The sequence below is a fragment of the Curcuma longa genome, chromosome 5, assembly GCF_044706935.1.
Source record: "Curcuma longa cultivar G26 ecotype Majalengka, Jawa Barat chromosome 5, ITB_CL_G26_1.1, whole genome shotgun sequence".
Classification (NCBI taxonomy): Eukaryota; Viridiplantae; Streptophyta; class Magnoliopsida; order Zingiberales; family Zingiberaceae; genus Curcuma; species Curcuma longa.
Genome location: NC_133865.1, coordinates 6,457,809 through 6,483,713, shown reverse-complemented (window position 1 = coordinate 6,483,713; position 25,905 = coordinate 6,457,809). Strand labels below are relative to the sequence as shown.

The following is a 25,905-nucleotide window of genomic DNA, read 5'->3' as shown; positions in this document are numbered from 1 at the left end:
ACTAAGAATTGTGCATGAGCATTGTTCTCATAGCAAACCTAAAAACAATACAATTCTCTGCCTTTTACTCTGAGTAAGCTACTATCAACTAAAAAAAAAAATAAGGATATAAATGAGTAAGTTGCTCAAGAACTATTCGAGTCTTAATTCAAAAAAAAAAATTCATTTAAGTTCATTCGATTAAGTTAACGAGTCAAGCTTGAATTTGATTTTGAGTTCGAAAATATTATCGAATTGAACTCGAATTTAACAATATTTAATTCGTGAACTTGCGAACATGTTCATTTAAAAGTTCATGAACGTGCTCGTTAAGAGACTCGCGAACGTGTATATATATATATATATATTAACAAGTCAAGTTTAAATTAAACTCGTTTAATTTTTAAATGAGTTATTTTCAAACCAAATTCGAACTAAACTCGTTTAACTTAAAAATGAATCATTTTCGAACCGAACTCGAGTAGGGATGAGTATTCGATTAAAATCGAATCAAATTAATCAAAATCGAATTGAATCAAAATTTTTTAAACAAACTGAACCAACTAAATTTTTAAATAAAAATCAAACAAATCGAACCGATAAAAAATATAATAATTCAATTTTCAACCGAATTAATCAAATTATTTAAATATTATAAAAAATTTATCAATCAATTAAAAATTTATAAATTTACTTACTTAAAAATTTATAAATTATTTTTTTATTTTGATGAATTCGATTAATTCAATTTAATCGAATAAAAAATTTTAAAACCAAAATCAAACTAAATTAATCAATTTTTAAAAAAAATAATTAAAATTCTAAAATAACCGAATCAAAATTTTAAATTCGTTCAGTTTGATCGATTTATTTGATTTAATCGAATTTTTACTCACCTCTAAGTTCAAGTCGTTTACGAACTATTTAATTTTATTACGAATCAAACTTGAGTTTAAAAATTAAAATTCAAATCGAACTTGAGCTGAACTCAAGCATAGAAAAAACGAACCGAGCTCGAGCTTTTTACTGTTCGACTCAGCTCGATTAGATTGCACCCCTACTAAAAGGTGAAAGGAGGATCAAAACTATGGTGTGAAATAAAAATACATGATCATTCTTACAGGGCAGCTATTAAGTGGCAAAATTAGTGATCAAACATTTGATCAGCGGCCACCTCATCTGCAGCGAAGTCATGATGAAGAGCTCCCATGAGTGTTCTTCTGAAGGAAACTTTTCACAGCCTCGTATGTGGACCAGCATATTGCAGCAGCTGGGGCATGAAATAGCACCCTGGGTTTCAAACCTTGCAACAGGGCTCGAGGCCCTTCCTTTGCCACTATTTTCTTCATCACCATGTGAACTGAACTACTACCGAACTTATCTGCGCCACATACACCCTGTGAGACAATGAAGGGAATGAATCATGCAAAAAGTTTCAGTAATTGGTATGAGAGATTACAGATAGCTTTCACTTTTGTTTGTGTCTCAGGCTCTATCCTTCTCTTCTTGTAAACTTTCAAAATCCATAGACCAGATGTTTGTTCAAAACTCATAACAAGAAACATCAACAAGCTTTCCGAAATATGAAGGAGAAATAATAGAAATGGAGAATAGTAACTGATTTTAAGTGGAGTTGTTTGACAGTGGGATCAATCCATATGACACCAAGAATATTGAATAAGCAAGCTAATCTCTTATTAAATTCAAAATCATCTTGGTCAAATTCGTATGTAGGGAAGATACCTCACTATGGTTAATACAATGTAAAGATACATCTTGTACAATGACAAGGAAGAATGTTAATGCACAAGCTCAAAAATTTTCAGCTAGTATGATAAGTCGATGAAGTGTAGCATAAAAAGCACAAATACTTATGCATAGACCTCATTACTTAGTGGTACAAATCACACCTGAAAAATTTCAAGGTGATGACTGATGACAAATCAGAAAGAACAGAGAAACAACTTCAATATTCCTAGACCCCATATGTTGGTAAGCATTAGAAAGCAGAAGGATGTCATCAAATCAATCAAGAAATGGATATGTAAAGAAACCGAGACAAAAAAATTTGGCAGTTATGCAAATGGAGGAAAATAGTTGTATTGACTATAAAACACTGTGGTAAAATCAAATTTTAAAAGGAAAAATAAACCTAGTTTGGTACTAATTGTGTTTCTCCATTTTCATGATGTGGAGGTCTATAGAAACAGCCTTGTTGGTCCTTGCACAAATTCAACATATCCAGGTAGAGGATCTCTAATTGGGGATAATAACTTTTGGGAACCACTTAACATGACATTTCATTACCTTTGAGCAAGATATACAAAGAGCTTACTGGCCCTTACATAAAAGCAATACTAACAGCAAATGAAACTGAATTAACATGTCCAGTAGATTCTAGAGTTATAAAACATCTTTGGATTTTATATGGACCTTGATTCGATTAGGAAGCTACTGGACATCAAGATTATTTATATAATAGTCATAATGTATGTTTTTGATCAAAACACTGGTTTTCCATGGACGTTGAGGATCTTAAGGAAATTAAAAAAAAAACAAAGCTAATTGGTACTTGATATTCAGCAACAATGGAAACAGAGAGATACATTCTACATTTTTCAAAAGTGCTCGGCAATAATATGGATTAATTTGGCACCTAAAGGTTCATCCTTTAATGGGGAGAAGATGAGAATTCGAATTGAATATCAGAAACGAAGTTAGGAAGCATACTTGGCATTGCAGCCGTGTCTTGACCACATCTAGCGGAGTGGTCAAAGCGCTAGCAAGAGCACCGGCCGAGCCACCTGCTGTCAAGTGAACCAAGAGCTTTTCTTCACTCGAATTCTCCGGCGAGATCTCAAAGAGAATTTTTTTCACGGCCTCATATGTGCTGAAGTGAACGGCGGTGAATGGCGCGTTCATAAGGACAGTCGTCCGATACGAGGCATAGAACGACTTGATCCCTTCGTCCCTCAGCATCCTAACTATGCAATCCCTCACTCCGCTGTAGGGGCTCGAGCGTAGCTGAAGGCGCTGCTTGACAACGTCCATAGGCGTGAATACGGTGTCGCTGGCAACTGTGGCGGCCACCCCGGAGGCGGCATGGATGAGAGGATGGTGGCAGCCATCATGGCAGTAGCCACCGAGGCGGCCCTTGCATAGTTCATAGACAGCAAAGTAGGCGGCGTGGGCGGGGCCGGCGCCGAGGCCAATGGCGGCGATGCCACGGTAGAGGCCGGAAGGGCCCTCGGAGCGGACGATGGAGGCGAGCAAACTGCCTACGTTGGGCTGTCCGCGAGGGCAACAGGAGGAAGCGGAAGAGACGGCCACTGTCTGCATCCGGGTCTTGAGGGTGTCGACAGGGAACATTGCCATGTGCTCCGCCATGCCCGCGACGGATCCGGCCACCATGTACTGCCAGAACCCGCGTCCCTCCATCCGGCTACGTTTCCGGTTACGGAGGAACCGAACCCTAGAAAGGTAGCTGGGGCGGCGACGAGAGGAAGCGGCGGTGGCGGCGCAAGAAGCAACGAGTAAACGCGGGCAGAAGAAATACAGCGGGATGAAGAAATACTTCTGTTACCTGATTTTACATACCCACCGGCACACTTAGTAGCTGATGTAGCTATTCATGTGGGTCCCCCCGTGACCCACCGCTACTTGATGTAACAGCAAAGCAGGTATGTCGCGGGTAGCTGGGAGGGTCCTAAACCCTACACGACCGAGATCGGATCGGATGACAGCTATTACATATGTTTCGGTTATTTAGCATATTTTAATATCTAATTAAGATTTAATTAAATTTTAATTTACAATTTTAAATATTAAATAATATTATTTGTAAAATTAAAAATTTTGGAAATTCATGGATCAGATTAGCACAACAAAAAATGGAACACTGTTTAAATGCCTCAGAGTAATATAATTATGAAATGTTATATCATAACATTCAATCACATGTTCAACATACAATCCAAAATTTATCAATTGATGATCGAACTTCTACAAGATTGTTCTAAAACAACCTGTTTATGTATGTACATCAGATGGATCAGATTACTACAAACGACCTAAAATTACATGTTCTAAACAACAAAATAATATCTATAATCAACAATACAACATGTGTTTCTATTCATAATCTATTTAAAATTTTCATCAACCAATGAATCTCCTAAAGCAACCACCCAAAGCACCCTCCAAATTCACTGAGAAGTAGATCTTTATACCACAAGCTGGAACTGATTTGCCTAGGAGCAAATATGATGATGCTGAGTTTTGGGAGGTGATACAGCTTCAGCAATCACTAGGTCCCGATGCTTCCATCTTGGTAAACATTGTTTCAGTGTACATGGGAAGCCAAAATTTCTGTTTCATCTCGTTGTGCTAGGTTCCAGTCTGCTTGGACGACTTGAGATGGAGTCGTTAGTTTTCCGATTGTCGTAGTTAAAACCAAATCAGGACAAACCTGATGTCTGGGCCTTTTGTGAAAGAGCCGAGGATATGTCATACTCATGCCATATCATACTTGTGCAGAGACCATTTTCGCGTTCTGAACCGACTGAATTACGAGTAGTTATGCCAGAAATTTTGGTTAAGCCTGACATTTTTCATGCTTAAACCAGGTGCAGCACTTTCATGCTGCCAGTGGAATTTGCGGCGACCACCATATTTGACTTGCCTCTCCAGCAAACACTTGAGACAAACTGTCCGCCATCATCATTGGTCTCCAGTGCAGTGATCGGATCAATGGAACCAAATTTGTGAGAAACCATTGGCATAGGGAAAGTTTTGTAGTAAGCATAAACCTGCAAAGCAAACAACAGTGCACCCTTAGATAAAACCAGGGAACCAGGACAAGAACAGTCAAGAAACCATCTTCTTCCTTCTCTGATTGAAGTGTGCAATATTTATGGACCAACTAAGTTAGCAAGAGCTGCGGCTTCTATTCTCGTCAATCATGTAACAGATAGTCAACTGCCAGCCTACTCAATATTAAAAAACTAAGTTGAAAATTAAATCTGGATGTTATAAAAATTCCTTCATAAATCAAATAACACGGCATAGATATGAAAAAAAATAGTCTGATGGCTTTTGGGTGAAAACAAAAAATAAACCAACATGGCTGGAAAAACAAAGCATAGCACAACATAAAAGAACACTCTTTGGTACGTGAAGAAGGCAGTATGTGCAAGTACAACTTACTTCATTAGTTTCTGAGCCACATGTTATGTACCCATCAGAGACTGACAAACCAACAAAGTTCTGCAGAAAGCAGTGTCAGTGATAACAACCGTAATTTAAAATAAAATATCTAAAAGTTTAGTGTTCTTTACCTTCTCATTTGTATGACCACTCAAGGTCAGCTTGCAAGAACTGTCTTGCAACCTGCTTGCATTGGTTTGTTTCAGATCCCAAATTTTGAGTGAGTTGTCAGTTGATGCAGACACAATTGTTTCTGCATCTATGAACTTCACATAGCTGACAGCCTTTCCATGCCCAGCCAGTGTACACCATGGAATTCTAGTATTTCGCAGATCAAAGCAGTAAATTCTGTAATTGGCACAGCCAAAAGACAACAGATGGGAGGAGTATGGAGAGAACTGAACACAACAGACATTAGCTACGTTCCTGATGGTGCCAATGCAATTTTTCTGCAGATCAATGTATTGCAATGGAATTAGCAAAATGCTTGACATGACATATAAACACTTAACGAATCATAGGGAAAAACTATTATTTTTCTTAAATGAAGATGAATTTGAAACATTTGATCAGATTTTCTCTTGCAGCTTGAGTCTATAATCTTAATGACATCTGTTGATCAGTGCATAATTGCCTCTTCCCTCATAAATGATATTTGCTTGAAATCCATGCTATATTGAGAAAGAAGAAAAGTTGCTTTTGTTACACTACTTAGAAGAATGTACCTCATAAGTGCTCCACAGTTTCACAGAAAAGTCATCACCTCCACTAGCCAGTTTAGCTGGATCTACTTGTGAGAAATCAACTGACCAAGCTCTTTTTTGATGCTCTATGAACTTTGTCAAACCTTGGCCAGTGCTTGCATCCCATAACTACATTCCATTCCAGATAAATTTCATTTTCATGCGAGCAAATCTTAACCAAAAAGACAGAAATTGCATAATATCACTCATTTTTTAGCAAGCACTTTTCACGAAACAAATCACGAAGAGGACAAAATGTCGTTTAGAAAGGAAAATGAGATGGCATCTGGACTAACCAATCTTATGCCTCAATACTCTCAACTCAATCTGACAACTAACAGGAGTTTTTAGATCTTAAGAGAAACAAGTAAGACATTTGCCTTTTTTCTTCTAATATTCTAATCCTACTCCTCAGGCCTCTTCCTATGAGGGAAGTAAATGATAAGTACTAAAAACTTCATAAACCTAATACCAAGAAATATAGTTCTTGCAACAATTTGTCACTGCAGCAATCACTGGAATCATCCAATGGAACAAAGTTAACAATTTACCTTCAAATGTCCAACATTATTTGAAGGATCAGCTTGAGTTTTTGGATAAGGCATCAGCTAGTCAAAATTAACAATTACCTTCAAACGTCAAACATGATTTTCTTGAGAATATTTTAGATCACAATAAGGAGTTTTTCACAGGAGAGGATTTCCTAAATATTGGTCAACCACCAGTTATACAAACTCATAGATGAACCACAAAATGGATTTCTCCTCATGATTAAATTTAATAATTTTTTGACTAGACAAATTTATGATATTATAAATTCTATCTTAATGATCAGTTCTCATACAGATAATCTGATCCATGAATATAACCATTTCGTATGATTTTTTTTCCTGCATTTTAGGTCATGTTACAGGGGAAAACTGTAATAGAACTAATAGAATGACTACATTATCAGTGAGAGCCAGTGAAGAGGTGTAAGTGAAACAAGACGACACTTCAGAAAAATGGTACATAAATTCAAATTCCTAAATGTAATGAACTGAATTAAATGATGCCAGTGAGAGCCAGTGACGTAGCAGTACAGACCTGAACTACACCTTCATAGTCTGTTGATGCCAAATAATTTCTAATATAGCTATTCCAACATACACAACTGAACTTGGATCTATTTGTCATTTCAATCAATGGGTAATGAATATCAACTGTGTCATCCAAAAGAGAGCTAAACTCAAAAATTTTTATTTTCTTTGATACCCCAGCAGTAGCAAAGTAGTCCTCATCACGGTCAAAGCTCAAAGAACAAATCACATTTGCATAGTGAACACTATCTGCATTCTTGAGGCTGCCACATACTTTAAACTTATTATATCGAGCAAATTTGTATAAACCGTCAAAGAATGCTCCCAACTCCTCTGTCTCTGGAACAGAAGTGCGTTGGACATGGTAATTTCTATCTCGCATCTTTAAAACATCTGTGTCTGTACGGGTTGCAGAATTGGGTCCAGATGCCTCCTTTTTGGATCTCATGACAAAGTATGCATTCTCAAGCTGGTCAATGTTCTTCAAAAACCTTTCTTTGTATAGACATGACAGGGGTGATCTAGTCAGTTTGTCTACATGTATTATGGTTTTCTCATGAGAATAAGATTCAGGGATACAATTTAAGCTTGATGGCAAATATTTGTCACCCGAAGAGAACTTAACTTTCAATAAAGACCCTCCATCAACCTTCTCAAGATCTGTTCTTATACATTCAAGGTTTGTTAAAAGATCACCCACCTGCTTCTCCATCTTCTCTTTCAACAATAAGAGAAATTGCAACAACAAGTCAGCCTCAGCATCTTCCTCTTCAGTCAAGGCCAAAGAATGATCTATGGTTAACAATTCTCTATTTTCTTTTACCAGGTCACTCAAAATAATATCCCTGTCCGAGAAAAATATTTTATTTCTGTTAAAAAAGACAATAACCACAGTGATTCAAAGTAGCTAAAACATAGAATTCATGAAACACATAAAACTAAAAGTCATAGAACAAAGTATTACTATCAACAACCATGACTTACATAGCTAAATGAAAGATGAGAAGGCAAACAAAACTTAAGTGTGAAAGCAGTTGGCTGCCTATCTACAAAACTATTTTCTAAGTAATACATGGATTGCTGAAAAAAAAAAGAAGCAAGGAACATGCAGCATAAGAAACTAGGAGCCTCCTATGCCTACATATGGTGTGCACAAACTCTGCTGCTTTCAGTATAAGTTTCAGTTTATTTGGTATAGCATGGAGCCGCTACCAACCTGTAGTATCAGCACATGCTACCAGATGGCACAGGTTGGACACTGCCAATCTAGCATTGGACCAAGTTCATCCAGTAGTCTCCTCCCACTTGATATATTTAAATGCTAAAAGAGGATAATCGCATAGTCATTTGAGTTAGGAATTAGGATTGCATAAAAACAAATTGAAAAGTTAATATTGTTCAATATAAATACATTTGTTGTTATATACTTAAATTGTATAGTCATATTTTATTCAAATTATAAATAATAATTACTAACATGTCTTTGGTTAAGCCAAAATGAATCTTTGATTACCTATATGAAATTAGACCTTTTAATGCTTTATTTAAATTCTATAAGATTTCAGATGGCATGGGTAGGATTTCAATAGAAATATAAAAGTATAGGTTGATCCTTTCCAAAATAGCTCAAAAAAAAAAAAATGATAATCCCAGTTAGTCGCATTGACTCAATCCCTGGGGGTGACCGGCCCGGTCCCACGGAAGTTTCCCACCGGCCACCAGGGTAAATCGGGAAGCGCACGCAGCGGCCAACCCAGATGCCCAGCATCCTTTGATTGCGATCCCCATTTGGAGGAAAACTCCTGCAAATACGCCATAGCTGGGGATCGAACCGCGGGTGCCTGGGTGACAACCTGGATATCCTACCGCGGCACCATAGGCCCGGGGACCTTTCCAAAATAGCTCAAGCTTTTATAATAAATGGTTAACCAATCAATTTTAATAAATTTATAGGACTTCAGAGTGTGCGGTCTTGTATTCCAATCTTGCCCATAGAAATAGTATTTTATTATTTCCAGTGTTAGGGTTGGACAAATTGAATCAAGCATCATCATCCACATGTGAAAAGGGAGAAATAGAAATATAATTCATAGTAGGTATTTTTCCTATAGCTTGAGCTATTATGATGAGTGATTAACAATCAACTTTAATAGAAGTTAGTGACTAGAGATGATTTTGAGCACAATCTAAGCTTTTAACTTGGGCAGAATGATTTTTAATTGAATAAGGTAAAGTTCAGTTGTAGACAAATTAATTTTATTCTAGATAAAACATGGAGGATATTATGGATTAAAACATAGAGGGCAAAATATGTGTCTGTTGTGTGTGGATATAATGGATCTCTTATGATTAATAGAATTTTCTTCTTTGATCCCTTTGATGTAAGGTCGTAGGCTTGATGTGGCATTGCAACCTTCCCTCCACGACACTCTTTGTTACTCCATATCTCATTATTTCAACCCTTCTCCACATGTTCTTTCCACTTTCTTCTAATGATATCCTCCCCTACTGCACAGCCATCTTGCATCTCAACTCTTGCACAAGTCATGTCCAGCTAGCCAACTAGCTTCTTGATGGTGTCATAGTAGGTGGTAGGTGGAAATGAGAGGCATTGTTGACTCAAACGTTGTGTCGGAATGACAAGAGGCAACAAATGAGCTACTTATACAAGCCCGCCATCAGCAATTGCTACCACAAGTAGTGTCCCCCAATGAAACCTCACTACAATTTTAAGGCCCACAATCTCGTCTGCACCATGCCTTGTGGATACCTCACATTCTTTCACCTACATATGCCCCTACACACTCATGCCCTTTCCATCTTACTCCATGTGGAGTTGCCATCAGTTTCTCATCCATCATGTCCACTCCTTGCATCTCTCCTAGCTACCATAATAACCTCCGAGTTCACTCACCAAACAAAAGGTTAGGTCTTCACTCTAGTCCCTCCTCCTCTTTTGTCTACTCAGTTACATGAATGGTCATAATCCCGGAATGAATTATAAAGTCAGAAAAAGCACCTTAACTTTGGCCGAGAATAAGGGTCTGGGTGCAGCAACCAAAGGCAGAAACCAGCTTCCATAGGCCTTTCTGATAGAAAATTTGAAGGAAGGATTCGAACACCGATATCTGACATTGCAGAGCAATGCACTTCCCATGTTTCTGAGTAGCAAAAGAGCTGAAAGAAAACAAATATCAGAGGCAATTTCATAAGCTGGGAAAAGGAGGTAAAAGTTCCCAAAATTCTCCTGATTTACAGGCACAATGATATGATACTAACAAAATTAGATTTTTTAAGAACCAGAAGAGTCTAAATTAAGGGGGAAAAGGTCTCTAGCAAGAGAGAAACCCAAAATGCACGTAAACAACAGCTATCCTGGTGCATACTAATTCTCTCCTAGCTATCTTTTTCTAAGAATGATTTAAGAATAGCTCCTACGTTTTCACCTTTTTTCTTTGGAAACCAATTAATCGAAACTCCTGCTTCCTTTGGCTTTTAATTCTTGATGTTTAAGTGAACCAACAAGAAGGAACCCAAAAGATTCCAGCCATATTAGTTTGCAATGTATATCATCTATTTGTAGTAAAATTTGGTTAAGAAAAGAATTAAGAAGATGCCCAAAGAATTAAGGGTAAATTTTTAAGTATCTACATATAAGAATAAAGGCAATACACAATGTTATTCTAATTATGAAGGCATCAAGTTGATGAGTCAAATTATGATATTATGAAGGCATCAAGTTGATGAGTCAAATTATGATACTTTGAGAAAGAATTATTGATAGGGCAATAGGAGATGAAACAATTATTTCTAAAAATTAATTTTGTGTCATATTTGGAAGATCAAGCATATATGTTATTTATTTAATAAGACAATAAATAGAAAATATTGAGAAAATTGAATAAGTTGCATGTGTTTTTTTATTGATATATAAAACCCTTATGATAAAGTCCCTAGACTAATACTGTGATGAGTTTTGGAAAGAAAGTAATATCTAGAATTATATTAATGTGATAAAACTTGAAAATATGTATGAAAGTAGTTTTATCAATGTTAGTCACTAGGCATGTGACATGATTTCTATGGTTGTAGGTTTACATTAGAGCAACTTCAAGTCCCTATTATTCACATCAGTACTAGGTAAACTAACTAACTAAATAATTATATTTAATATAAGCCTCCTTGTGTATGTTATTTGCAAAAGATAGATGTTAATTGAAGAGAGTGTAATTAGATTAAATTTGAAGCTTTAATTATCGAGAAGAAATTTAGAATAAAGGTTTTAAGAAAAGTAGAACAAAAACTTACATATGAAATGTAATTTCAGTAATAAGGAAAGAATTGGTGGAATTGTTAAGATGGACAAAAATAAAAATTGTGCAAGGTTTAGACTTTTAGGTATGTCAGATCTATTATTTAAAAAATGGATATTGATGTTGGTATAAGTAACAGGATAAAGAATGAATGGTTGAAAAGGAAAGAGCTCGTACAGCCTTATGTGTTTGTCTTTCCCACCATACTGTGTTGTGCTATTAGGGAACAACACAACAAATATAATTAGTTAATATAACTATGAAGGATATGTGGAGTTATTGAAAGGATTTTAAAAAAAAAACTGCTAGTATTCGATTATAATTTAAGTAGAGCTTCAAAAATGCAAATGATCCAATGAGTAGCTTCAAAAATGATCAAATGAGAGAAAATAGGTTGAGATGATATGGACATACTTAAAAGACAACAAAAGGGCAGTCGGGTGTACAAAGTTCCCGCCAATTCAAGATCCCAAGGAAAAATCAAGCCACATTGGATCTATTGTCCGCAACCTTACCTTGCATTTTGCAAGAGACTGTTTCTACGACTCGAACTCGTGACCTCAAGGTCACATGACAGCAACTTACCGTTGCGCCAAGGTTCCCCTTAAAAAAAATGAATCTATTATAATGAGCAGTGTAAAGAGTAAAGGGAGGTCAAAAATAATTAGTCAATGAGATAAATATGAGTGAATAAATTTTAATATTACTAATGATATTATCTTGCATAGAACTCATGGAAGAATCAGATTCATATAGCCAACCACAGATGGTGATGATGACATATCTGCAACAAAAATCCTGAATGATTTTTTGATCAACAAATTGGAACCAAACATGAGTTATGAAATTATCATTTCATGGTGCCATTCTCCTTACCTCAAAAAATAGAACACCAAGACTGTAGATGTTTGATGATAAAGAAGTTATGCGATCATGCAGTTCCTCTGGACTAGCATACCATCCCTCCTCCAACTTCAAAAATTCAGACATCGGCTGTTGGCTGATGGTGCATGAACTTGCTCTATGAGTTGTGTAAAGCTTGTCCAATGTCAGCCCACCCAAATAAGATCTGAAATTTTCTGATCTGGAAATATCACCTTTTTCTTGGCTTTGATCTTTTCCCCTAAAACCAGAATGTCTGGAACATGCATTGATATTGTCATCAGTAAGTTTCTGATACTTCAGTTCCAAACAATCGCCAGGCTCCTTGCTTTGTTTAATGTGCATTTTCCTTTTGCCCAGACACCTAGCATGATGAACATCCTTTTCTACAGAAACTGACAACATATCCTTCTGTCCTTGCGGGATAAAAGATCCTATGTATTTGACCTGATTTAGAGGCATAACAAGAAAATATGATGGTTGTAAATGTTGTAAAACTAGACCTTGGCAATGACAAGCATCTACAAGATCCAGAATCTGACTAAAGAATTGCACCCTCTCAATGTTGTTTATCCTTTGGCACTTAAGCTTAAGCCACTCACGTAGACTAATCCCTTCATAACGAGCCACTATCCCACCACCTAAAAGGCACATGCTATCTGCCACATCACCTTGCTTATGTGATGAAATAGATGTTCCTTTGCTATCGGTATTAAGTCTCATAATATTTTGTTTGTGAACATTGGCAACAAATGCATCCTGACTTTCTTGATGTCTAGACGCAAGACCCTTACCCTTTATAAAACTTCTATTAAAAAATTGTTGAAATCCAGATGCAGAAAAGATCTTAGTCTGGATGCTTCCAGGAGAAGAAAATCTACTGTGAGAATCATCTAAGATCATATGATTGTCAGCTGCTTCAACCTTCTCTGTTATCTTCAATGTTTTTGATTCAAAATGCATGCATGGCAGTGGCCTTGAAGAGTCAAGAAGACCCAAATGTGCTCTGCCTTCAGCATCCTTGTTTCCCAATTGCAAATACTCATTTTGTGTTTTTTCCTTTGCTTTGCCAGCAACCATTTTAAAATTTGACCATAAATGTGCCATGGTGGAGGATTTTCCACTACTCGAGCAACCATCCAAGGACAAGTTAGGGCTCTTATAATTCTTCAAAGTCAGCTCTTCCACTTTAAGTGCTAAGTTAGTAGGCTCTGAGTTTGTACACAGCCTTTGAAAACGGTCCCGATTTACCATATTGTAACAGAACTCTCTTCCAGAGACAGTTTGAAGACTCATCTCAGGTGACTGCGGCAGAGACAATTGCTCAGGCCAATCAGAATCTTGGGAGACTTCTGGACCTGGTGTTTCAAGTGTTTTTCCATTGTCTTGTTGTGGTAGCTGATCACTTTCTATGTTTTTAATATGAGAAGCCTCGTTTGGAATACCAGTATCTGTGTTTTCAGTTGCTTCAGTTGTCCCCTCCATGCAATTTCATCAGGTTATTTAATCGCTGAAGACATATACACTGTGTAAGAAATAGGGATCCCAATAACAACAGAATAACCAAAGAATGTTTTTTCAGAAAGATTGATTAGAAGAAGATTTCAAATGGACGGCCATTTTGGATTTAAACTCAAGACTGGGAACGGCTACATAACAATTATCAGATAGGCAGAGACCCACCCCAATGAACTACTAAAAAAACAAGTACATCCATGCAATCAAAAGAAGAACCAAGAGCACTATGACCACTCTTCTTATTCCATTTGAGTAGGAAACCAATAACTTACTACTGGTCTGAAAAAACATTCTTGCCACCCAAAATTTCACTATGTTTGCTATTAATCCAAGTATAAAGAAATGCCGACATGGTCGAATCCAACAGGCGTAATCGAGGGCAACGCTATGATTACCAAACATAAAGGCCGAAGGGGGGAAGATTATCGTTACGCTTTGCAACAGCTACTTTTTTTCTTCTCTCCAATGTGATTGCACAAACGATTACAAAAAAATATTTTTTTTTAAGATTTAAGAACCTCAAATTCCTACCAATTTTGAGCCAATGGCGCCATTAACCAACTGCACCGTGTGAAGAAAAACCCTAGTCACCGTGCATACCTCGAGGCTCCGCAAGAACAAAATCGATCGCGGAGACGATTCCCGCTCGAACGCAAACGATTACCCTCAGATGTTGCAGCAAACAGATTCCCAAACCCAGACGATTGACGGGAAAAAAAAAACATAAACAAAAACAAATCGATCAACAGGATCCAACTTTCCAAACAGAAAAGCGAGTAAGGATTAGATGATTTCCAGATCAAAAAAAATACATTAAAAATGAGCGAAAACTTTACCTCGCAGCCAAAATCTCCCCATCCGCTTCCTCCGTCTTCAGTTGCTTTTAAAGCCCAGCGGAAGCGAATCACCCGACTCACTCTACTAACGGAAAATTGCATGGATTTCCCTCCAAATTCAAATTTTATAAATATACCCTCATAACTACGAAATTACCACGCTTTAATTTTTACATATTCGATCAGATTTCTACAAAGGAAACAAAATAAAAACATCAAATCCAATTCTTCCATCCAAAATGTTTTTTGGGTTGGAAATGTGAATAGAAACAAGGAAATGGAAAGATTGAGAACTCTTATACGAAGGAATTTTAGTTCTACATTAGTAGTTGAGGGGCAACTTGGTTGATTTATATTGTATCACAAGTATTGATGTTGTGAATAAATGTATAAGAAGAGGCTCTCTCTCTCACGTGTGAGTGCACAATGGATATAAATTCAGGGCCTGAATTGTACTACTCGCAAGGCAACTTGTGTGTGAACGCAACCTACGCATGTTGCACATCGAATGTCGGATCAATTATACCATTAATTGCTTCCCCTCTCCAGTGATAGATAGTCTTTAGGTTTCTTTTCTCTGCTTTCCTTTCTTGTGCTTCCCCTCTCCAGTGATGGACATGAAAGTCGAGAACAAGCCCTTCGTTTCAAAGACCTTTTCTATAATATTGTTAGTACAAAGAAAAAAACTAAGACAAAAAGCATTCATATGCTATTCTATTGCTAGCAATACAGTAAAGCAGGAATGTCATCCGGTAAGGCAGATTCTAGAAAAGTGCTTCTTCCGACAAAAGCTTAGAAAGCAGTTCATTCTTCCCTGACATAATTATGTAAGAGGGGCAAGTCTAAACCCTCTTAACTCTAACTGCGCATTCTCTACTCGTTTCTATCTTTGCCTTTGGGTTCTTTTCTCTGCTTTCCTTTCTTGTACTTTCCCTCTTTGGTAATAGATAGTCTTTTGGTGTAATTGATTCATCGATAACAATCTGTGTTTGATCAGTTTAACGGTTATGTCGTTATATTCTGAGAAACAGACGTTCTTTGTGAACTCTTATTCTGGAAAACATGACATCCTTCGTGACCTTTAAGCACCGTTGGAGGGGGACGAATCCTGAGATACCTTGCAATCGACTCTCGACAGTCAGCTACTCGACACTCGACGGCTCAGCTCGGTAACTCAACCACTCAACTCGACAATCGGTAACTCAGTCACTTAACTCTCTCGATAAATATTGTCAAACATTTTCTTTATCGTGTTAATTTACACAGATTTTGATGTAAAATCTCATTTATTAAGTAGTTTAGTGAAAAGTTGGAAATCCAGGTGAACAAGATTTTGATCAAAAATAAAAAAAAGGACAAAAACTACTGCAAATGCGTGACTCCTAGTCCTGAAGAGGAAGAGGGCCCCCTCGATGGGTGTGAAAAGACCAAGGAGGTATTTGAAAAATATCCTTTGGGACCTCCCTGCTATCAAGCCGACGTGGCTCCTTCGTGACCGCAGCGTGTCGGCCTCCCCCATGCATCGTCGCTCCAATAACGGCGGGCCCCTCCTGCCCGGTGGGGCCAACGCGGAGTCCCGAGGACGTGGAGGCTCACGTCCCATTGGCCAAAAGAACGGCCCTTCCTGCTGCGCTCTCTGCGAGGGGTACCACCGTACCACGCCCTCGTCAGCGAGGAGCCACCGCCCGGTGGGACCGGGAGACAGCCACCACGTGAAGCTGGTTCGCGGGAGGTGTGGGGCTGTCGGCCGGGAGGAACGGACCCGGAGCTTGAAGTCCACGTGAAAAAAGATCCAAATGGCATTTGAGAATTTTAAGGTTCTATGAAGGAACGGTTAAACTATTAGAAGCGAACAAAATCCGCATTCGTTCGTGGTTATCTTGATAGACACGAATGGGTTCGACTGCTGCAATTTTATATGCAGCACTGTGAGCTCTGTGTTGCGTCCTTTGTGAGATTCATTCTCTCTCACTGGCTATTTTCTCAGTCCTTTTAATTTGCCTGGCAGTTGCCAAGTGCCACCTCTCGTTGCTCTTCCCAAGACGATCGAAAGGTCTACAGGGTACTTCGTGAAGAAGCCTCCAATCCGCTGGCCTGTGGCCCTGAGCCCCTCTGAGCCCCTTCGCGCCAGGGGCGAAATAATGGCCGCCAGTGAGTTTGATCGTGGCTACTGGGCCACGAGGTTGCTCGCTTGTGGCCACGACCGAGGCCGCCTGTAGGCGTGGCCGAACCAATCCGCTGGCGAGAACAAGCGCACTTGCAGGCGCAAGGTGCACGCCCATGAGCGAACCTGCCCAAGCTAAAAAAACATAAAGTGAAAACAGATTATGAAAAAATATATAAATATATATACACGAATCCGATATCATAAGAGAGTCCGGATATCCGGATCACTTTTAGACATTCAAAATACGAATAGTAATTTTTATTATTTATTTATTTATTTTTATTTATGATTTAACTATTTAATATTTCATTTTTAAGATTTACAGAATTATAGCATTAAGTAAAAAAAATTAAAACAAAAAAATTTAAATATTCACAGGGTATGGATTGTTATAAATATATAAATATATATATATATATATATATATATATATATATATATATATATATATATATATATATATATATATATAATTTTTGATATCTTATACGTCTTATAATGCGTGACTCGTCCGTGATAGAAAATTCGAAACGCTCGAAAGTGTTTTAGACAATCGAAATAATAACAGTGTCATTTTTTATTTTTTATTTATTTTTTTTCTTACAGTTAAACTGTTTAAAATTTTTTTTAGAATTTAGGAGTAGGTTATAGTATTAAACATAAAAAAAATTTAAAACAAAAAAAAATTAATTACTCATAGTATGTCAAATAAGAAGTATGAGATAACAATCTATCACTCCTGAATAACTAATTTTTTCATTTTAAAATTTTATATGTATTTAATAATATAACTCCATCCTTAAATAAGGAAAAAAATCTTAAATGACTTAATTATAAATTAAAAATAAAATAAAAATAAAAAGTAACGTTGTTATTATTTTGGACGTTTAGAATACTTCCGGGCACTCTAAATCTTCTATGCGAATGAGTCATATAATTATGAGCAGAATATCAAAACTACTATATATATATATATATATATATATATATATATATATATATATATATATATATATATATATATATATATATATATAGACGAAAATGATATAATGTGTGACCCATGCTGCGCGACCCGTGTGTGACACTCGCGATCCACCGTCGTTGCCACCGCCTCAGGAGCAATCGATGCACCCCTCGCGGGCGCTCCGTTCGGTGGCGGATTCTGATTAGATAGTGGCCAGAATCCGACAAATTTGGTCAGAATCCAGTCAAATCACGATCGGAGACCGGCCAAGGAAGGACTAGCGTCGCACGACGATCCTTCCTTGACCAGTCTCTGATCGCGATTTGATCATAATCCGGCCCAATCAAGGTCAACAGTGCATGCGTGCCCGATTGCGGGCCCGATTTCGACCGAAATTTGATCGAAGTCCGGGCCCTGATCGGTCAGAAGGTGGTGCTTGCCAGTCGACCGTCGGATTCCAATCGGACAAGGGGGGCGCGGTGGTTTGTTGGCGGCGTGCTAAGAAGGAACGGGACGGTGGCACTGTATATTCTCACATTTGGACGGTTCAAATCTGGTGCACGATTGTGTGATAGACGGTGGATCACGTGTTGCTCATGAGCGCGCACGAATTCGTCGCGCAGTATATCATATCTCGATAAATAGATAGGGTTTGATATATACTGTTAATTTTATCTTGCTTATCCCATGTACATCTAGTATTATTTTTTTCTTTTACTTTTCAATTTTTTAAATTTAAATATTATACTCTTAACCTTTAAATTTAAAAAAAAAATCGAAAAAAAATGTAAGTAGGGATTTAAATAGATTGATGATGACATTAGAGATGCCTTGCTGATTTTGAGTCATCTCGTTTTTTCTTCTCCTTAGACAATGTATTTATCTTAATAAAATATATTATATTATATTATAATCATTAAATAGTCTTTAAATCTTGAGATTATATCTAACTAATATATCAAATAGAATAGTGAAAAATAAGACATAAATATTTAATTTTTAGAGATTCATTTGATTTAATTAAATAAAATTTGATAATAATTTAAGTCGGTATAAAAATAATAAAAAAGATACACTGCCACCACTAAGAAAACGTAAATATACAAAAATGCCCTCACCTCTCTAATTTATCTTGGCGAAACAATTCGGGGAGATGAGGGCTTTTTAGTCATTTAATGTTGCCATCGTCTAAGAGCTGAACCGGCTCGTCTTGAACCCGGTTTTCTGCCTCCCTTGCCGTCTCGTCTTTGCACTTCTCCCTTCTCTTCCTCTGTCGCCGCCGCAGCCGGTGCCGCAGCTGCTTCCTCCGTAGCGCCGCCTTCTCATCGGTCTTTCTCCACCTAGATCTCCTTCCGTTCTAGGAACGAATTTTTGTTCGTTTTCTTGTCGATCTCTCTGCTTTGACGTCGTGGAGTTCGTCGTCGCTCGCACGCGGCTCTCGCCTTGGTAGCCCTATCGATCGATCCACTCCAGGCTGGAGATGTTTGAGATTTCGAACCAAGGTTTTGTATAGGAGATTTGTTTTCTTGTGTGTCGGTGGTTCGGGCATTACTTGGGAAATTAGGGTTTCGGTTGTTTCTCGAAGATGCCGAGGAGTTCGCGTCACCGTTCGCACCGTTCGCCTAAGCGCTCGAGTGAACGTTCTGATCCCTTGGAGGGGGAGGGGGAGAGTCTCCGAGAGAGGAAAACCAGAGAGGAGGAGAACGTCGGGACTTCGGGACCCAGTGTTTCTAGGGATCTGGAGCTGGAGAAATGGAGATCCATGCATGAGCATTCCGGTAAAGATATTTTGAACAGTAGCAATGGAGATCCTTCCAGTGAGAAAAAGCGTAAAGCAAGAGGGAACGAGGAGGTGGTGGTTGCTGATCGGTGGAACGGCGGAAAGGAGAATGATGAAAAGAGGTCAAAAGGTGAGGATTTTGGTCAGTTGGTGCTGGATAAAAGTTCAAAGGTAAAGGCTATTGATTCTAAGAATAGGTCAAGCAGAAGGTACGATGGTGCATATGAAAGGGACGAGGATCGTGGAGGGAGAAATGACTCCATGAAGGGGAAGCCTGAGAGAGTTTCAAGTCAGAGAGAGGTTACTTATTATTATAAGGATGGAAAGGAGAAGGAGAATAACAACGATCAGGAGGTCCAAGATTCCAGACATGAGAAGCCAGAGGATTTACACAGTCGGAAACATGGTTCTAGGGATCTGTCAAGCACTGAAGAACTTGCATTGAAGAAGAATGCAAAAATCAATGGTAAGTGTGAGCACAAACCTTTTCCTTATTTAATGGCATATAGACCTTACTCTGACAAATGTAACAATTAACTGATTAGGGAGATGCACGTTGTGTGATAGTTTCTACAAACTTGTAATCAAAGTACATCACCTAATTAGATACTGACATTTTGGTTAATACAACAGTGTTTTCTATTGTTATCAATTTTCAACCTTAGATTCCTGCCTGAACTTCCAAGGAAAATCAGCATCATTATCTTCACTATTTGTCTATATGAAACTAAATATGAACAGTTTGTGCCTTGTTGTTTGTCTGTTGATTTTTGATTGATGTTTAGGAGTAGCAAAGGCATACCAGTAGTTTAGCTATTTGGATTTTATACCCAACCTTTTCTAAAATTACACAATCAGTAGTGATGGTGAATGCCCATTCATAGGATCGGGGTCTGAGTGTAGGCATCTATCATGGGCAGAGATAGATGAAGCGTCTAAGTATTAAAGTTCCTCGAAACCTGACATCCTGTCAAATTTTGTTTAGAAATCATTTTTGTTGAACTGTTAGTTGATGTGAACATGATCTGAATGAGTTTATAGAAGCAAATTATTGCTTTATAGCTTGATGATATTTAATAAATCACGTGTATCCAAATAACAGCTGAACATATCTTGTTACTTGAAGTTTGAACATCACTCTGATGTAAAGGATTTGGATAAATGTTGGACTAGGGAGCCTAGAGTTTTTCATATAATGCTTGAGGTAGCGCCATTTGAAATTATCAAGCTCAATTGTATGTTGCCATTCTTGAGCTGTTCCTTGTATGAAATTTTCATGCTTCATTATATATAAATTAAAATTTCCATTTGCTCATACAACATGTTCCAACATGTGAATTTTCTATCTTGCACCAAGTGATATCAAGAGAATAGGTTATATGTGTATAAATTGGGTGAGAAGTCATTCTATGGCTTTGATTTCAGTAAATGTTGCTTTTGGAGGTGATAATGCATATCCATGTGTGCGTTTATAAGTCACAAGTAGCAGAGGAAATAGTATGCTGTTGTTATCTACCTAATGGTTAACTGTATTTCAATTTCTTTACACAATTAAGAAAGATAACTTAATAGAATGCTATTTCCATCATGCTTGCTCCTTTGATTTTTGGAAGTTAGATGTAGATGCCGTACAAAAGATAAGCAACTTCTAATGATTTCTCTGTTAACTGAATTGGAGATTAGCAATATATATATATATATATTCATTTTGTGTCTGTCGCAATTTAGATATTAGTTGCATACAAAAATGCAATTTGATTGTCGGATGTTTTGAACTTATCTTTTTAGTTTTCATTGTTTGACATTGATCTTCTTTTCCTATAATAATGCCATATTCGTTAACTATATTGATCCACTGCTATCAGGATCTATTATGAAGTTTCATTGTTCATTTGTGTGATTGGTAAAACAAATCTTTTTTTTTTTAAAAATTATCATTATCTTTTGAAGTCATGCTTGCATTTTCAGTAATATTTATGGATGGGCTTATCTTTCATATTTTATCATCTGCCTTGTGTTTTCTTTTTTCCTTTTTGATGTCATTTATTGTGTCGTATTTTGTGATATAATATACAGAAATACACATTACATGCTCATATTTTAGTGCTTTATCATGAATGTTATCATCTAATATATTTTGATTGCATTTTCCATCTATTTTGTAACAGAAAGGCAAGTTCAGGAAGTGTTACTAAGTGCCGAGATAGAGAGGAGACCAGATAAACACACACGGAGGGATGAGAATGAAGATAGAGATAAATGGTTGGAGGATAGTAGAGACTTTGATGATAGAAGACTTTCTTCTAGAGATCATAGTCGGAACAAAAGCTATAAAGATGAAAGGCACGACAACACCAAGTACAAAGGTAAATATAGGATTGACAATGACAGAGATCAGAATCACCATGATGAGAAGAACCAAGATGAATGGTCATCCAAAGATCGCATGAGTGATAAATCCTACAAATTCAGAGATGAAAACAAATTACAGGATAGACATAAGAAGACTAAACTACATGACACTGATCAGGATGGTACTTTTGTCGATGTTGTTGACACTAAGCTCAAAGATAGCAGGAGGAAAAGGTATTCTGATGAAAAAGATGAAATTAGTGACTTAAAGCTGAGAAGCACAAAAGAGCGTTATGAAGTCGAGAAAACTGCATCAAGTGTCCATAGGACTAGTTCCCACAATGGTAAACCCAGATCAGCATATTGTCATACTGAGAAGGTCGATTCAAGTCCAAAGAACAGACAGTTTAAAAGCTTTACCAGCTCCAGTGCACATCCTGATAATGATCAAAACAGGTAGTTATTGTTGTTCTAATCTCACTAAGAGTTGGAGAGTTTTGAGTTCTTTTGTCTCTAAAGATAATTGAACAAAAGAATATCCAGGTCTCTATGCATTTCCCCTGCTATATAAACAATAAATGCTGTACTAAGATGGAATATCATAAAACATTTTATGTTTGAGCTTTTCTATTGAATTTGGCTGTATCACTAAGATGTGCCAGCTATTTGAGGTTTTGAGTTGAATTTAATGAATTCTTTTTTGGGAATCTCCTTTTTTATCTTTATAATGCACAAGTTTTATTGTCAGTGGCAACATCTGTGGTTTATTTAATATCCTGACCTTCTAGTTTGACATTAGCAATCATCTATGTGGCATTTGTTGGAATTTCATCTTAAGTTAAGATATAATTTAATAGCAGTATACTACATTAGTTGGTCTGATTTTTCACTTTGCTAGAAATTATCTCAGGTTGCCTGCAATAGTTAAACAAGTGATTGGGAGATAATGGCTTGTCATCTAGTTTCGTTTTGTGGAAAATGATTTATATAGCCAAGTCAAATGCTTGGAACATTATTGTTTTCTGTTTAGTCCATTACTTAACTGTCATTTACATTTGGGTGATGCATATGATTTGGTGGTTGCCTTTTTTCATCTTAGCTGTACTTAATTATATCTTGTGTTTCGTTTAGCCCTTCAGGAGTCTGAAAATGTGTCAGTCTAGATTGGACTGATAGATTTCAGCCTTATGAACAACCCAGCCTATGGTAACTGTTACATGATGTAGTAACTGAGGCCTAGTTTATGCGCGGGAATCAATGTCAACCTGGGTTAACCTGCTTAATTTTTTACAGCCACAAGGCTAAGATCTTGTTGTGGTCTTGTTGTCTTGGCTCTGTTTTCTATATATTTTTTCTTCCTCACTACATGTTTCCACTAAATTCTTTAATATGAGTTATTAATTCTCCTTTTTGTTTTTAGGGATACATCAAAGCATGAAGAATCAATTCACAGAATTTCAGAACATGAAGAAAGACGTTGCTCTGCAGTCTCCAAAGGAGATGGTATAACTTCTTCAGGACTTCGTGACAGGGATGCTGCTCCTCGATCAGGGAAGCTAACTATAAAGGATGACATCCATTCAGGTGAATTATCAGTAGAAACTTTTGCCTCTTCATAGTATGATATGATTGCTGCATCAGATGATTTTAGTTCATCAAATTTGTCAAAGGGAAGATTTGTTTCATCTATGGCCACTGATTTTCAGGAAGATCATCTAAATTTGAAAGACCTAGGAAAAGCCTTGATGCTGAAATGGTACAAAGGTCTGCTAAATACAAAGACAGAGGAAGAGGAAATGATGTATCCCAGGCTGCTGCTTCTGCTAGGGAGTCAACGCCCATTGGGTCATCATCTATTTACAGAAGTGGGTATATTCCAGACTGTTCACCTAATCACATGCATCCTCCACTACCTACAAGGGTCGGGATTGACAGCCCTTCAGTCTTGGGTCCATATCAAGATGATAATAGAGCAAATAGTAGTGAACGTAGGTCTTATAATTGTTACAACAAACAGACAAGTGATCTTGGAATTGGAAAGGGACATGGAAATGCATGGAAAGGTGCCCCAAATTGGCCTTCACCAGCTACAAATGGTTTTCTTCCCTTTCAGCATGGGCCACCTCCTACTGGATTTCATCCAACAATGCCTCAGTTTCCACCTCCTCTTATGTTTGGTGTTAGACCTATGGATTTAGCCCATAGTAGCATTTCGTATCATATGCATGAGATGGCTGAGAGATTTTCTGGTGTTAGCCGGCCAATCAGTTGGCATAATTCTCTTGATCAATTATGCCAACCTCCAATGCAAATGTGGGACAGAACCAATGGTCTGTTGGGTAATGAGACACCTACCTATGGAAGGCAAGAATGGGATGAGAATGGCCAGCTAATAGGCAGTAGAGGTTGGGGAATGGGTTCTGAAATGTGGAAGGATCAAAACATCAAAAATCTGGAAACTCTGGCACTGAGAAAGGAACAGGGATCTTCAACACATTCTCCAACTGATGAAGTAGTCCAGTCAAAATCTTTGCCAACTGAAAGCATTGACGAAAAGCGATCTAGTGATACTGCCACATTTAAGAATGAGATGAAATCTCCTCAAATTGTTGAATCCAAGAATACATCCAAGCTCTCTTTTGTTTCAGACAATAAGAAAGCAAATTATCCTGCCATTTACCTTTCCAGGATTGATATCTCATCTGATCTTGCGGGTTTGGAGATGTACGAGAGGTGCTCATCTCAAATTGGAATATTGGATATCAAAGATGTCGGCAGTTTAACTTCCCATGGATGCTTCCAGGTACGGAGTATACTACTTGCATTGGCATATTGATAAGAAAGTAGAATCATGAGCTGAGTTGGTTTTATGGTTGATTCTGTTTCAGATGAATACATATGGCAACAAAGAGAAAACGAAAAGTTCTATTTTGAAGTCATTCTTTCCCACTGCAAAAGATGATATATTCAAGGTATATCTTCGCCCTGTTAAAATTTCATGCCAGTAATTCATATGGAAATATAGTCATTCACAAATGATGAACTTAAGTATTTTTCCTCGAGAAGAGTTTTCCCATCAATTTTGTCCACCTCATTTCCCAAGACTACTGGTGTTTTATTTGTCTATGTCGACACGAATAGAAGCTTATGTTCCAGATACAATTCAAACTAGAATTTGGTTTCATTCTGAACCTAAATTAGATCCTATAACAAAAGACTAGGTAGCGTTCATTTAGAACAGATGACAGAAAGCTGATCAATGTCAGTTTATGTGCTCAAAGCTGTCCTGGTTGGCTTGGCCTTCCAATCTTCCTATGCCTATGCATTTATGGTCTTTTTTCTTTACAGAAAGCCATGCTCATGTATCGGAAGCACAGCGGAAGATTATGCGTGAATCACGCAGCGTTACAGACAGAGAGTTCGGAAGAAACTGAGCCTAAAAAAGCTTCAGAAAATGAGGCGGCACGGAGTGGCAATGATTTGGCTTCCTTGGAGATATTAGCTATATCCGCTGATGATGATTCTGCTAATAACATGTTGGTTGACAATGCCATTCTATCTGCTGAGGATCCAAACCTTGGATCTGCTGTCATTTCAGATGCGGTCGATCCCTATAACAATGCTCCCGAAACTAATCAGACTGCTCTAGCCAGAGAGGAGGATACTGCAAGTGTAAGTCGGATACCTAATTTTGACGAAAATACACATTGAACGTTATTAATTTTCTAGCTAATGCTATCGCCTGCCATGGTTTTTAGTGTTTTTGTTTTCACCTTGAATGTGCATTTGCCGTGCTCCATTCTCGGCCTTTTCCCCCTTCTCTTTGTTACATCTTTTCTCTTTTCCATCTTTCATGAGTGATTTTATTTTACTCGCTTTTACTCGGTATTTAAGTTTTTATCGGAGAGTAAATCTTTTTCTTTCACATCTCATGCCCGATTTTTTATTTTTTTTTAAGACACTAAAAATTGACGTGCAATCTGCTTTCTTTTTGAGTTTTATGAACAGTTCTTTAAGTTTTGAGACTAAATTTCATTGCTTCCGGTTGAGATTTTTTTTTTCAAGTTTCGCATTCAAATTTATG

General features: G+C 37.4%; 3 protein-coding genes across 6 annotated transcripts; 1 reads left to right on the top strand and 2 right to left on the bottom strand.

Moving 5' to 3' along the window:
* Window positions 1–1,040: 1,040 nt before the first annotated feature.
* On the bottom strand, window positions 1,041–3,498 carry LOC141829486 (uncharacterized). Of its 2 annotated transcripts, none has more exons than XM_074716967.1 (2): window positions 2,710–3,498; window positions 1,041–1,376 (listed from the first exon to the last, which is right to left on the bottom strand). In XM_074716967.1, the coding sequence occupies exons 1-2, from the start codon at window positions 3,415–3,417 to the stop codon at window positions 1,170–1,172; spliced, it is 915 nt and encodes a 304-aa protein (XP_074573068.1). In that variant the 5' UTR covers window positions 3,418–3,498; the 3' UTR covers window positions 1,041–1,169. The 2 variants fall into 2 exon arrangements, with proteins under 2 accessions (XP_074573068.1, XP_074573069.1); XM_074716968.1 differs by having other exon boundaries at window positions 1,172–1,360.
* A 532-nt stretch (window positions 3,499–4,030) lies between these two features.
* Window positions 4,031–14,574, bottom strand: LOC141829996 (protein SUPPRESSOR OF PHYA-105 1-like). Of its 3 annotated transcripts, none has more exons than XM_074717468.1 (8): window positions 14,556–14,574; window positions 12,196–13,711; window positions 10,026–10,183; window positions 7,014–7,851; window positions 5,910–6,056; window positions 5,316–5,633; window positions 5,185–5,244; window positions 4,031–4,787 (listed from the first exon to the last, which is right to left on the bottom strand). In XM_074717468.1, the coding sequence occupies exons 2-8, from the start codon at window positions 13,684–13,686 to the stop codon at window positions 4,596–4,598; spliced, it is 3,204 nt and encodes a 1,067-aa protein (XP_074573569.1). In that variant the 5' UTR covers window positions 13,687–13,711; window positions 14,556–14,574; the 3' UTR covers window positions 4,031–4,595. The 3 variants fall into 3 exon arrangements, with proteins under 3 accessions (XP_074573569.1, XP_074573568.1, XP_074573567.1); XM_074717467.1 differs by lacking the exon at window positions 14,556–14,574 and adding an exon at window positions 14,320–14,495; XM_074717466.1 differs by lacking the exon at window positions 14,556–14,574 and having other exon boundaries at window positions 12,196–13,976.
* A 4,433-nt stretch (window positions 14,575–19,007) lies between these two features.
* LOC141828880 (uncharacterized) lies at window positions 19,008–25,606 on the top strand. Its single transcript, XM_074716265.1, has 6 exons — window positions 19,008–19,935; window positions 21,638–22,277; window positions 23,242–23,405; window positions 23,528–24,624; window positions 24,710–24,793; window positions 25,170–25,606. Exons 1-6 carry the CDS (start codon window positions 19,275–19,277, stop codon window positions 25,530–25,532), a joined length of 3,009 nt encoding a protein of 1,002 aa, XP_074572366.1. The 5' UTR covers window positions 19,008–19,274; the 3' UTR covers window positions 25,533–25,606.
* Window positions 25,607–25,905: the final 299 nt, after the last annotated feature.